Source organism: Salminus brasiliensis, chromosome 3 (genome assembly GCF_030463535.1).
Source record: "Salminus brasiliensis chromosome 3, fSalBra1.hap2, whole genome shotgun sequence".
NCBI lineage: Eukaryota > Metazoa > Chordata > Actinopteri > Characiformes > Bryconidae > Salminus > Salminus brasiliensis.
Genome location: NC_132880.1, coordinates 30977975 through 30993069, shown reverse-complemented (window position 1 = coordinate 30993069; position 15095 = coordinate 30977975). Strand labels below are relative to the sequence as shown.

Genomic DNA, 15095 nt, shown 5'->3' with positions numbered 1-15095 from the left:
AAAAGCAGACGATTTTTCTATTTAAACGAACAAACAATGCATTTATTGGAGTATTTGAAATTGTTCTGTGATGTATAAACAGAAGGTATATGAGTTCGGTTGGGGAAAATGCTGAGAAATGCCATTTTACAAGCCAATGTACAACCCTGTAATTTTCCCTTACAATAAAATGCTGTTTTCACTTTAATGTGAAAACTCATGAAAAAAAAAGACGGGTTTTGCTTTTATTGGCTGGTTTATGTTTTGGAGACACATGTCTTATGTCCCACAGCAGCAGCATAACCTAACATAGCATAGCTTAGAACTAGAGCTAGGCAATATGACGTTATTTTATTGTGTTGTGATTAAGTTTGTTATTGTGATACACAATATGCTTTATCAAGGATATTGAGGATACTGTTAGTGCTTAAAGAAAATTGATCACCTGCAGGTTTCATTACAAACAGTGTAATTAGACTGGTATCATTAGATTAAAAGCAGCAGATGTTGAGTATAAATCACTGTACTTAGTTTGGGCGAGTATCTGAATAGTAGTGTTTAAGAATCTGTCACTACTGATGTGTTTAGTCTGTGATTACATGCTATGTACCAAATATTGTGTCGTGAAAAATGTCATTAAATATTGTGATATAGTATTTTTACCATATCGCCCAGCCCCACTAAGAACTGTGACAAGAACAAAAACTATTCACAAGTCTTACCGAATAGTGTTGCTGTCCACTCTGGTGTCCATGTGGTGTCCAGTTGGCACGCCTCAGGCGCATAGGGTGTGTTTTTTTAACCACCTTGACCATCAAAGACCAGCTTAGACCACCTAAAACCAGCAAAAAGATGGTCTTGGGCCTAGATTTTCTGCTCACCTCCATTTCTTTCTTTCCTCCATCTTGGGGCCGTGTAAAGGAATAGTTTAGTGAAGACTCTAATTTCCATATTTTCCCCCTAATCCTCTATTTAAGCTGGATTTGTTTTACAGGTGGTGTGATTTGAGTGATTACCATCAAGATCTGCGATTTTAATGCCATATGAATCTGTAATGTCCGTCGTTTTTACAAGTCTGCTAAGTCATAATTCCAGAGCAAATGACCCTTTAAAAATCAGAGAACCTGGAGCTCCCCCAGTAATGTCCTTGTTGAATCAGTGTAATTACAAAACCAGCTAATAGATGACGGCACCTCTTTTAGGTGAATGGAAGACAAGCCTAATCGCTAAAACACTGTTCAACTTGGCATAGTTCTTTATCAAAAAGCCCAAGTTCTCATTTCTCTTGATGGTCTAATTAAAGCAGAAAGAAAATGAAATTTTGAATGTACCTCTTGCAAGGCAGCGCGAGTTCAGTCTTGAAGGGTGGCATTTGTTAAGCTGAGTGGAACTACTTTACTAGCCTACAGCTTCTCTATGAGGACAAAACTGGAAGTTACTTCTCGTTAGTTTGTGTTTTCATGTTAATGCTGACGTCCAGGCTATGATGGTTTGATCTGAGCTATTTGGGGTAATTTAGGCAGCAGTCATATTTTCTTTTCTTTGTGTTACTGGCCTTCTAATAAAGCTGTAAAAAATGTAAAATGTAGCAAACAAGTGACACAAGCCTGCAGCTTCATACTAACTACACTGCCATTTCATCGCTCGCTTACCTGAGAGCAAGACAAAATGTTGAAGCCAAAACTCATTTGTTGTCCAAATGTTACCTATTCAGTTAGCGTCCGAATTTTATTTAATTGAAATTTAGCTTATTTAGGTGGTGTCTGAATTTTGCTTATTTAGATGGTGTCTGAATTTGGCTTATTTAGATGGTGTCTGAATTTGGCTTATTTAGATGGTGTCTGAATTTTGCTTATTTAGATGGTGTCTGAATTTTGCTTATTTAGGTGGTGTCTGAATTTTGCTTATTTAGGTGGTGTCTGAATTTTGCTTATTTAGGTGGTGTCTGAATTTTGCTTATTTAGATGGTGTCTGAATTTTGCTTATTTAGATGGTGTCTGAATTTTGCTCATTTAGATGGTGTTTGAATTTAGCTTATTTAGTCGCTTTCCTAATTTTGCTTTTTTAGTAGGCGTCCAAATTTAGCTTATTTCGGTGGTGTCCAGAGTTATTTACTCTGGTGGCTGGTATGGTACAGCATCTGCTGTTCTTTGCTGTTGTTTTTGTTTGTCCATGTATACATATAACAGTGTATCATGCAGTATCAGAAACTACACATTTATTTGAGATTGAATTGTGCTACCCATTGATATGTGCTTCTTAGCGCCTGGGTACATGCACAGACCCACAGCTTTAATCATTTTCTTGTCTTTCTTGATCATTTTGTTTTCCACCGATGTGTTATATAATCTTAGCTTACCTCTGTTATTTACTTAATTTCTCTGTAAATGTTGCAAATCAAAATAAAGAAACAACAAAAAATTCTTATCACATCAATTACTAAATCCTTACCATCTGATACATTGATGTAAGCTATTCAGAACCATCTTCCCTGAAGGTACTTCTGCTGGGAGAATTTTCTAATTTAGCTGAATATCAGAATATCACACCTACAGTGTTATTTAAGCGGCGTACCCTATTAGCTACCTCTAGGTGCACCTATAAACACACACTATGGTAACACACTTTGACAAGGTAGCACAAACCGGCACCCGTGTGCGTGCCTCTGCTATATGTACTCTACTGTGCGGCTGGTTGGTGACGGGCTTTACGTTACACTCTACATGGGCGTGGACACCATGACCCGGTAGGCGGCTAGGTTCAGAGACAACACAACCACTGGGTTCGAGTGACATTCCTTTATTTTGCTCTCCCTCCACCACACTCAAATGAAAACTCAACGGGGCATAAGACCAGCCCAAGTGGGGCTCTAACAGTCTCAACACACGTGTACGTTTCTTCAGTCTACTGGCAGCTCAGTCTTCGTGCTCACCATGTTCGTTCTCCCGTGTGAGGCTGAACAGGCCCTTTTTATGCCGCCACCAGAGCTCATTAGACACCACCACACCCTCTTGTCAGGTGCATAGAGATAGGAAGACTGGCTTGGGTGTCATCATATGTCTCCGCTTCCTGTATTCCTTTGTAATCCTTGGAAAGGCGTGACACTATGTGGCCAAAAAATTAAATGAACTGTTCCCTAAACATCCAGTGAGAACAAGATCTAGCACTGGAAACTTGCTTCAAGGTCCAGATGTGAAGAGCTGGGTTCTATGATCAGGCAAAGCTTTGTGTTTAGGGTGTATTTCAGTTACGTTAGCCTTCAGTGCATTTGGGGAGGGGAGGGGGGGACTGTGTGAACTCAACTTTTCTCAGAGGAGGGATAACATCCATTTGGGGGTGACTCATTCGGCAGGGAATGCTGGGAAAAGTGGGAAAGTGTTTGTCAGTTTGAACCAGGCATCTGCTCGCCAGAACTGTTTTCGTCACCTCTGTTGCTCTTTTTTGTCTCGTCTGTCCTCCCTCCCTCCCTCTCCACACTCTCTGTTTCCTGTGTGTGTTTTACTCTGTCCCTCCCACTCCCTCTCTCTTCACATCCATCACCCTGCTCACTCGCCCGCTTCACTCGTCCCCCCAACCCTCACTCCCGCTCCCTTGTCCTTTAACACTTTCCCCATTTCTCACACTGCCAATCTCCACTCTCTTTTTCCTCTCTGCACTCTCGCGCTGTCTCTGTGTTGCTCTCTCTCTCAGTCCCTCTCTCATGTTTATATTTGCGCCCTGTCTCTCTCTCTCTCTCTGCACTCCTTTTCTGGTTCCCTTTCCCACCCTCTCTCTGTTTTCATTTTTTCATTATTTCTCCTTTGTCTTCCTGTCCTTCTCCCGTTCACTTTTTCTAATCACCATCATATTCTCTCTGTCTTACTCTCACTCTTACTCTCCTGCTTTCTGATCCTCTCTCTCTCGATTCTCATTCTTCAAGATTTCGAGATTTGCTTTATTGCTAACAGTGGAATCAACCACTGACCTAGCGAGACATATTATAGGGGCAGTGGTGGATCAGCGGTTAGAGCGTCGGGATATTGATAATAGGGTTGTGGGTTCGATTCCTGGGCTCGGCAAGCTGCCACTGTTGGGCCCTTGAGCCTTACCCTCTCTGCTCCCCGGGCGCTGGAGTTGGCTGCCCACCGCTGTGTGTGTGTGTGTGTGTGTGTGTGTGTGTGTGTGTGTGTGTGTGTGTGTGTGTTCACTACCAGATGGGTTAAATGCACCTTTACTTGTATTAGGTTGAGGTCCACAGGTCCACTGTGGTGCGTCGATTGCTCTGTACCTCTCGCCGTAGTCATTGTCCCACTCTGGCATCAGTGGCCCGCGGGGCACCACGCTTATGCTATTGGGAGGCACACAATGTGTGAGAAGTCCATTCTCGCAACACCTTTACTACGGCGGGTCTAAAACCTCCTGTGAAGTTTGCGGTTTCTGTATATATGTTGACAAAAGTATTGGGACACATTCAGGCACATTGCCATAGGGGGAAAAAAACAAGCACCTTGCCTCGTTTCACTTCTAGACAAGAATGCAGGTCCTTTACAACCATTTTTTAAAAGAACACTCTGCAGGGAACTGCATTTTTATCCACAAGCCCTGAAACTCCCCGTTTGTCCATCAGTTTTGTTGTTCAGCCACAAATCTGACAGGAATTTCCAGAGACTGGGATTACTGCCACTGCTGGTAGAGCCCTGGTACTTCCTACTTCCTGGTACTTCCTTCACACTATGGCCTTTGTCACGCCCAAATGCAATCACTGCTAATGCAAACATCTGCTATTCGACCCATTTTCTGTATATATATATATGTGTGTGTGTGTGTCAAGTCAAAAGTTTAAACACACCTGTTGAATGTGTGCTGATTCATCATTTTCATAACTTGGGATACAGATGCTAGGGTGACCATATTTTTGTTGTCATGAATAAACACTTGTTATGTACATGTACATGAAGATAAACACATGTATGGAATATATTGTGAAATTCTGGCACAGATTCACACATTCATTTTGTCCAAACATGAAAAACAGCAAAAAAAAAAAAAAAAAATTTAAAAATAAATAAAAACATATGATATAATAATACAAACATATTGAAATAGATATGGGGAAAACACATATTAATCCTCACATAATCTGTAATCATCTGTAATCATCAAACCTCTGTAATAGAAAAATAATGTGACAATGTCACACAGTATAGCTGTGTGATTAGAAAACACCCGTCTGTATCTCTCTCACTCTCTCTTTCTTTACTGTTGCTCTTTCGTTCATCCTCTTTCTCTATCATCTCTCTCTCTATCTCTACTCTTTCATTCTCTCTCTCTTCTTCTATTTTTCTCCCTCTTTATCTTTACTTTCTTTCTCTGTCTGCTCTCTCATTGACTTTCTCTCTCTCTCTTGCTCTCTCTCTGCAGGTGGAGGGATGGCAGTGTTATTTGTTCTTTTGATTCTCTTCGTGTTCGTCTCTCTCACTGAGGCTGCACACAATACAACCGCAGGTAATATGAAAGTGCATAATCGTGTTCGTGTTTGTGTTTGTCAGTGGCGCGTGTTTGAGTGTGTGTGTGTGTGTGTGTGTGTGTGTGTTTTTTTCTGTCTGCTGTATGTGTCTTCAAGTGCATTATTCTTAAGTGCATCTCTTTTTACTGTTTGGTAAATTGTTCTGTGTATCTAAGAGACGATGTGTAAATGTTTTGTGTGTGTTTTTGAGGACATTCTGCAGTGCTTGAGTGTGTGTGTGTGTGTGTGTGTGTGAGAGAGAGAGAGGGAGATGGAGAGAGAGAGAGAGAGTGTGTGTGAAGCCCCTGTGTTTATATTCCGTTTATGTCTGCGCTGTTATTCACCGCTGGAATCAGGCAGTATCTGCAAATGAAATTTCGATCACGTCCTTTCAGCCGGGGCCTAATTGGCTGTTTCCTATCTCAAATATTGCAGGCCTGGCTAGACTGCTTTAGCCCAATTGGACGGGCTAATGAAACACAATATCAACAATATTAGCCATCTGAAAGCTGTAATAACCAAATGCATCATTGACTATGTGATTCATTTGGGCCCTTTCACTGTGTGATAGTTGTGCTTCATGGCCTGTTAAACAGTAGTGTTTACATATATAGGCTACTAACCGTGCAGAGGTTGATACAGTTGTAGTCTTGGTCAGTGACTACTCTCGTTTGTTAGTCTGTTCCTTTTACAGAACAATGAATAGGACTAAACTGAACAGGCCTACACAGACTGATCAGGCCTGATCTAAGATCAGTGTTCTTACTCTGTACTATGTTCCATCTTCCCAAAAGAGTCGATTCTCTGATTCAACTCTGAGCCAACTCGAAATCTTTGATTCCACACCGAGACATCCGAGTTTGTGCTACCTGTTCTGACCTGTACCCGGAGATTTAGCCTAGCAGTGTTTGGTTGTACTGTACAACTGTTAAAGTGTTTTATTAACCTCTTTCAGACTTTTACAAAAGCTGCTCTTAAAGTTAAAAACTGTAAAAAAAATAATAATATATACAAAAAAACAGGAAATATCATTTCATTTTAATGACCACAGCACCACAGCTAGTTTCATTGACAGAAAATGATGATGTTTGTACAGATGACTCAGTATGCAGTCACCAGAGGTGTCAAGTAACAAAGTACAAATACTTTGTTACCTTACTTAAGTAGAAATGTTGGTTATTTATACTTTAGTAGTTATTTTTCAGCTGACTTTTTATTTCTACTCCTTACATTTTCATGCAATTATCTGTACTTTCTACTCTTTACATTTTAAAATTTCATTTTGGTTTGTTTTTTTATTCCGGCTTGTCATTGTTCAAAAAACAAAAAACGAACACAAACGCAGACGTATGTAGCCTAGTATGAAGATGTCTGTGGCAGAGAATCAAGAGAACCTGAAATGAAATGTCCCAACTAAGCCCCACATTTACATTCCAGTAAAGCTTATTGATAACATAACAAGTTTGACTCTTTGCACCATTACAATTCTTATAGGCAACTACTCATCATATTTTCCCTCCATGAAACACATGTTAATGCTCAGTAGTGCACATAGATACTCCTTTAATATATTTGATATTACTAAAATGCATTCATTTTCAATGGGCAGATATGAAGCTGAAACAGTTAGACTAGTTCAGCCCAACATTTTTCAACATTAACATTTTAGTAGAACGTTATAGTCATTCTGGCTTTCAGAAAAATATTTTTTGGGGAGGTGGGGTATTGCACTACAGCCTCTTGTGGCGCGGCCTAAGCTTTTGGCATTTGTTTTCCTTAAATTACTTTTACTTTTATACTTTAAGTAGAATTGAAACCAGTACTTTTACACTTTTACTTGAGTAAAAAGCTTAAGTTGATACTTCAACTTCCATAGAAGTCTTTGTAAACCCTACTATATATACTTCTACTTTAGTAATGAATGCCAATACTTTTGACCCATTTGGCAGTCACTAGTAGGGCTGGGATTCTCTTGATTCCAGGCCTTTAACAATCGTGAGCCAACTCTAAATCTTTGAACTTGATTCCACACCGAGACATTCAAGTTTGTCCTCATCTGTGTGCACATTTGTTACTGTTTAACGCGAATATATTAAACTGTTAAAGCGTTCTTCAGAGTGTGACATGTTCTGTTGTTACTGTCTAGACAGCCAGCCTTGTCCTTGCACAATCAAACGCCCGGCTGTGTTTTACTTTGAACAAGGCAATAAACAAAGTACAAACAAACAATTAAACCATATTTCCACAGCTGAAACACGCAGAATCATCCTCCCACATGAAGGACGTTCTGTGTCCAGAGCAGAAGAGGCAGGTGCAGTTTAGCCAGACAGAAGTTTAGCAAGACCCTAGACCCTGTTAGTTAGCTTAGTCAATGCAGCTAAAGTTTGCTCCCCAAATTGCCTTGCTAAGTTCAAATAGGTCATATTATTAATCAGACACGAGAATTCAGCCTTAGAGAAAGGTACTTCTAGACTTCTCCTCTGCACATTCTCTCGGGTTGGCGGAGGTTTCCACCAGCCTCTGAAATCCCTCGGTTTGACTGCAGTGACTGAGTCTACACACCTGTAGATGTCAGGCAGTGCCATGCTCTGAGACACAATGCAGTTTTCAGTATAACATTATGGCAGCCAATTCAATTCGGTTCAATTCAATTTTATTGATATAGCGCTGTTCACAACAGCTGTTGTCACAAATCAGCTTTACAGAGATTCGGGCCCGAGACTACTTTGAGCAAGCCGAGGGCCACAGTGGCAAGGAAAAATGTCATCTGAGCAAGAGCAAGAAACCTTGAGATAAACCAAGACTCAAAAGGGAGAACCCATCCTCCTCTGGTCAACTGCTCAGATAGACATCATAAAGAACCACACAGAATATCCCCATCAACCACACAAGATATATTCTGTGCCATGCACAGTATGGGCAATATGGACACCCCCATTTTCATCTTCATACAGCTTCAAAAAAGAACCCAACTCACCATGGATGGTCAGTAATTTTCACATTGAGTTTTTCCAGAGATTTTTAACAAGGTTGAAAGAGCCATGGCAGAACCTTCAGATTGCACCTTTTAAAGTTGTCCAAGAGAGCGACTAATTCAAGCTTATTTGCATGTTATCGATGCAAACAGCTGCCAACTAAATAATAGGCTGCAGTACACTGAATCATTATATACCACATTAAATATATAGCACAGATAAATGTGCAGTAAAGGTTGACAAAGCAAACAACAGGCTCCCTCATTTAGTAGCATCAACATAAGAACAAGCCAGATCAAGCTGCTGTAATGGGCATGTGTACAATGTAATATTTGACCGATTTTCAAAATTAAGATGTGCAGAAATGAGAGTGATGGCATGTTGAGAATGATTGCTGGGTCCAGACGACCAGATCTCACAGCAAAATATGATTGGAAAAATAACAGGCTGCTAAAAGCATGATATATTAGGTTTAACCTAGCGAAGCCGGACCTGAGAACGGCACTATGGGCCAGCCTTTATGCTCAACCAAAGCCCTGTACATTGTGAGCACGTTCTGAAGAACTCTAGATTATACTCTACAAACAAGCTAGAAATATTACGAGACGTCCAGATGAGACAACCGACTAGTATGTCCTTCTTTTCGAAGTTCTTTCTGCATTTGCTTATTTTTTGCCAAACAAGCGGACTGAGATAGCCTGAACAGGTGGGTCTTGGTCCGTTTCTGAACAAACTCTGATGCGGCTCGTTTGAACTGTGAACATGAGAAGCAGAAAGATGAGTCAACATCTGCCTGCTTCATCGCATGTGTGTCTCAATGTGGCCCTGCCCATATTCCTTTAGCGAGGCTGTGTCCCGAACCACACACCAACACACTGCACAGTGTTTCAAAACTAGTTACCATTAGAGTAGCGTTCATTAGTGTAGTCGCCTCAGTAAAGTGAAGACGTGTGTAAATTGGGATGCAGCCACAGTAATGTTAAATTTTACAGCTTTGACAGGCATTGTTCCACGGACACACTAGCCTTGTGCAGACCTCTATTTGCAGCCTTGGTCAAACTGTGTGTTATACATCACATTTTTAATATATAAAATGTTTATGTACCAATATATAATTTTTTCACCTGGTCCGGACCAAGGAAACTGAATTACCCCGATTATAAACTAACCATAAATTCAACTGTTGAACTTGCAATGTTCTATAGCTAGTTCTATTAACTCTGATCATCTGCCAAATGTATTTGCATCATAACTTTGTAAGTGGCCAAAAAAACATCTCATTCTCGAGCTCATTATTCATTAAAAAATCCAAACGATCTGCTGTTGTGAGGATTAAGGCTGCCAGCACCAGTGGTGTGATGTTTGCTTCTAGGATTTGCTGGTATTTAATTGAATCCATTCCTCCTTCTACCAGTCAAATGTTCTCCATGCCATTGGCTGTAACACTCCCGTGCTTAAGAGTTGGAGAGGTGTACATTTCATGATATTTTGCACCCTTCCACAGGGCTTTTTTTAGATGTTTCTTTGAAAACATCCGACGCTCAGTTTTGTGGTGAGGATGCAGGCAAGGTTTTCTTCTGATGACTCTTTCATGAAGGTCACCGTGCAGGTGATGCTGCACAGTAGGACAGTGCACCGCTACCACCACTCCAGCCTGCCAAATTATCCTGAAGGTCTTGTGCAGTAAAATGGGGATTTTTTTATCCATTTTTCTAGCAACCCAATGAGCAGTTCTCTGGGAAACTGTTCTCTGTCTTCCAGACCTTAGCCTTTGAGTCAGGGTTACCCAAACTTTTGCATACCACTGTGCTTTAGTATGGTCACTTTTGTGGTCGTCTGTGGGTACCGGCTGCATGTTTAATTGCAGTATAGCAACCTGCAGTTGGGAGCAGGTGGAAGGACATTAAGTTAATATGTCGAAAACCCTTGTCATTAATCAGTCATAATAGTGTATTATGTACTTCATTAATATTAACTAATGCCCTAGCCCTGAGCCAGCATGTATAATTTGCTCCAGTCTGTTGAGTATATTGTTAGATGGCAGTATGTATTAAATTGAGAGCCTTGTCACATTGATGCTATACCATAGGCTGCATTGTTACATCCTGCGATGCTACAGTCATAAATATCAGCCTTTTACCAAATACAGTTATTTATACCCACTCTGCTATTAGACACAGACGATTGAGTCAGATGCATTAGCGAAGACATAGTCATTTATTTTTAATGAGGCAAGCGTAGTAATTAGGACGATATTATTATTGAGTTCAGCAATTTCTAACTCTTTGGTTTTACTGAATATCTGAATGAACTACTTGTCTGGATAGAAATGTATTTTACATTCAAAAGTTTGTTCTGGGAATAAATTTATGCGTCAGCTTCAGACACTGGTATTCAGGCACCAACCCTACTACTTATATGTTTGTCTGAGAAACACATTTCAGGGTTTAAGCAGAAGTCTTTAGATCAAACTGTCTATAAAATGATAATAAGCTCATGTTCAATCCAGTTGTGTCCTAACGTCCGAGGCATGGGCTCCACAAGATCTCTGAAGGTGTCCTGTGGTATCTGGCACCAAGATGTGAGCAAGACCTGCCTGATGTTTTGGAGATGTTCTGACCCAGTCGTCTAGCCTTCACAATTGGCTCAGCTGCTTAGCTTGATCTTTTTCCTGCTTTGAACACATCACTTTCAAGAACTAGCTGTTCACTTGCTGCCTAATATAACCACCCCTTGACAGACGCCACTGTAGATGAAGATAATCAATGGTTTTCACCTCAACTGTTAGTGGTGCTAATGTTATGACTGATCAGTGTATTTTAGGGAGCAAGGCACAACATAGTGCCTTTTAGTTTTAGTCATCTACAGTGGTGACTAACAAGGGGTGGTTATTTTAGGCAGCAGGTGAACAGCCAGTTCTTGAAAGTGATGTTTTCAAAGCAGGAAAAAAGATCAAGCTAAGCAGCTGAGCCAACTGTGAAGACTAGACAACTGGGTCAGAACATCTCCAAAACATCAGGCAGGTCTTGCTAACATCTTGGTGCCACAGGACGCCTTCACACATCTCTGCGACAAATGAAAACTTTGAGGTTCTCTCAGTGTTTTTCTGGAGAGGTTTAGCTGCCACAATATGGCGAGCTAACCCTGTGGTGTGAAGGCTGTATGTTAGCCAGGTGAGCTTTCACTGTAAGTTGTTTATTTGCTTTACAATGGTGCTCTTTTACAGCCACCAAGAGAGATTCACATTATATAGGAGTGATTTATGTGTCTTAGGCTCTATTGGGGCGGGATTAGGTTTACATGGGAAGGTGGAGTGATGTAATTTTGCTACAAGGCGTCTGTAAAACTGATGGCCTATTCGTGCTGGATAAGAAATCTCAGCATAAATGACTGAGAGGGGAGTGGCTACTTGATTTGCGCACTGCCGTCATCTCCAGAAAGCCTCTTGTGACCACTGATGATGTACTACAGGATGATAACCTGTAATACTTTTAGTATTTAGTGATGTTATAATGATGCCATTTTAGTTTAGCAGCTACATGTTCATAACACATATGTAGCCATAGGCTACGCTTCATAGAAGGGTTGTGCCTCTAAAGCTCACCTACTGGTTCAGCGTACAACGTCTGGGGTTTGCCGCCGACTTGAAAGACCCCAGCCATCTGTGACAATGCCTCCTTGATTGGTTGATTGGGATTCATATAAACAATTTATTTTTAGGCTTATTTTACGCAAGGTAGAGCCAGACTTCCTGAAGCAGGAGCGCACAGTCTGTAAAAATGACTGACATGGTGCATTCAGATGGGATTAAATTCACTGAGAAACTCTGGTAATAATTTCTGTACCCCACCTCCCCTCACGAGAATTGCTGGCCTAATTCACTGATGACTGTGAAAATATTAAAGAAATGATCAAAAGGCAGGTTCAACTTGGACCAAATCTCCATGTTTTATTTTATGTTCCCCATTCTTCTCTGCATAATATTGTACCAATAAAATGTATTACCTCGACATTGGCAGTAAACTGGAATCTGAAATTGTGATATATTTTACTCATGAAAAAATAGTGTACACATTTGTGAATTGGGTACGTTCAATGCATTATGTTTAGACCACACACACACACACACACACATCGGAGCACGAATGCACATGCGTACATGTGCACACAAACATTCACACTCACTCTCACACACACCTACACACTCCTGCTGGCCTCTCCTGGCCTCTAGTGCCGAATTTGATGATTACTGTAATTAGCCTGGGACACTGAAGGTGAACTAGGCTTTAATAACAGACTAAAGCAGGCTTACTCCCTTACTCCGAGAAATCTGAGAGGCCTCGGGGGAGAGCCGACATTTACGCAGGATTGGAAGTCCATTACTGAAATCAAATGTATATGCATGCGAAAGAGCAGGATATTTCAACAGCCATTCATACTCCATTATTATGTAAGGGCCTGCCGCTCGTACCTCATTTTCCCATTGTACGGTGTGGTTTTAGCCATGTGGGGCATTCCTGTGAACTAAAGGGAATGAAATATAGTCCTTTTATTCAATTACACTGGCGGGGATGCAGTGCTGTGGGGATAGAAGTCTTTACCCATTTGGTTGAATGGCTTTTGTAAAAAGCCACTGGCTCCTCTGATGGCTGTCACCATCGCTCCTGTGACTACGAGCTTGATTTGGCTGTCATTCACTTCTAAAGCGAAAGTGCTCCACCTGCTGGTTCATAACTGCACTGCAGTGCTTGCCTTGAGCACTTTTTGCAAAACGGACAGCCTCCCCGTGCTCCGTTTCCAAAAAAGAAAGGCCCTTCCAAACTTGCCCTCAGGGGAAACCCTGCTGGCGTTTTCAAGCCCTCTGATTCGAAAAGGGTTGAATAAAGTTTCTACCAAGGAACAGAATTCTGACTCGAGAGAGGGGATCAGTCCTGAGATGCATTTTAGTTGTTTACCCTGACACTGTGGGGCTTACCATAAAAGAAATTATGTAGTATTACAAAAAAAAGGTCCCTAATATTACATAGCATACAGTCGCCAAATTCTATATTATATGTACAGTGTTATTACAGCGTTTTCCCCAGTGTGACTTTTTGGATTTGTCCACATTTTTAACATTAAATTTAGTCTAAAGGATTTGTGGAATACAGAGTACAGAGTAATGGTGAATATTTACTGCAGCAGAACCTGTAGGCCTTGCTACCATTGAGGGAGCACACAAGGGGCCAATACTTTTATTTGGTCCAGGTGTTGGGATGAGGAGACAGGGATGCTGATCTGAAGCGTCAACTGTGGGCTTCAAGCTTAGTATGACTGGTATGAATTTTTCAGTTTCTGGAAGCCAGATTTTTCTTAGCTGAGCCATTATGCTTTTCCTAGCAAGTGCCGTTCGCCTGGTTCAGGATCTGGTCTAAACCAAGTCCAAAACCAAAAAGAAAATACATGTAATAGTTTTATAAATACATTGATGGTTGGCGAATGATGATTAGTTGATTATTTAATATTTAAAAGCATCTAACATTATAATATTTTAGAATCCCTATCAGTAGCAGGCCCTTTGACCCTAACTTTTCACCCCCGCTCATGCAGAGCCCCTGGTGGTAGCGCCTGTTTATCCAGCAGTTAGCCAGTTAAGCGGGGGCGGGTGCTCTCCTTCATTCCTTCAAAGGGCCGCTGAACACCGGCTCAGAGTGAGTTTAATCAGTGCAATCCAGAGCGAGGGGAACGAGAGGTCGATAAAAAAAGTGAAAAATGTGAGGAACCAGGTAAGTATGGCGTGAGAGAGTGAGAATAGAGTCAACTGTGTGAGTCTCACGGTCAATACTTGAGAGTTGGAAGCCCTGAAGCTTGATGACATTGAAAAAATACCAGTGTCTTTAAGCAGTATGTTAAAACTAAAACAATCAGCCTTTAATAAAACATGAACCAGGATCACTAGGAAAATCAGCAATTTGTGGTTTGGACATTGATATGCTAGTCATCTAACATCAAACCAAAATTAATGAGTGCACACATATTAGCTTAGATCAGCATTAAATTCCTGTTGGTCTAGGCTGTTTTTTTATCAGCAGGACATCTAACATCATGGTAGCTAGCATTATTTTAGCTAACATTCCACTAGCTAGCACTGACAAGTATTTCAGTGAACTGCAGTCTTTTAAAACTCTTGCTGGTTATGCTGCCAGAGGAAGAGGGTCGATGTGCTAGTAGGGAACCCCCTCCTCCATGTGGAGATCTGATCGGTAGCTAAAAAAAATCACTCCTTTTTGGGCATTATTGAGCCAAAAGCTACAAACTATTCATGAGTTTTTTTTGACAAATTTTATCAGTGATTTAAAAAAATAATTAATTTGACCTTCAGCTTAGAGCTTCAGTCTCTCCCCATTCATAGGGATAGGAGCCTGGTCTTGTGTGGCTGGAAAGAACTGCCCGGCGGCGTTGCGAAGATGGATGCTGATATAAGGGCTTTTCTGCCATCTCTTAAAAGTTAATGCTAAAAAGTAAATGCTAGCTAATGGTCTGCCAGATGACAGTATTCCAGCTAAAAATTGGAGCAAATGCTAGCTGATGCTATGCTAAATAACATTATGCAAGCTGACATTACTCTGGCTAACCGTAACAGACAATTTCAGTAAACTGCAGTTTCTCTTAAACCT

The 15095-nt window shown here is 40.9% G+C and overlaps 1 protein-coding gene across 3 annotated transcripts in view; it reads left to right on the top strand.

The window, feature by feature from the left end:
- gabbr1b (gamma-aminobutyric acid (GABA) B receptor, 1b) overlaps positions 1 to 15095 on the top strand; it is a 191592-nt gene that overhangs the window by 42590 nt on the left and 133907 nt on the right. For all 3 annotated transcript variants that reach the window (XM_072675872.1, XM_072675871.1, XM_072675870.1), the window contains one exon: positions 5380 to 5463. In XM_072675872.1, the coding sequence (XP_072531973.1) occupies positions 5388 to 5463 (76 nt within the window). In that variant the 5' untranslated portion in view covers positions 5380 to 5387. The remainder of the gene's footprint in view (positions 1 to 5379; positions 5464 to 15095) is intronic.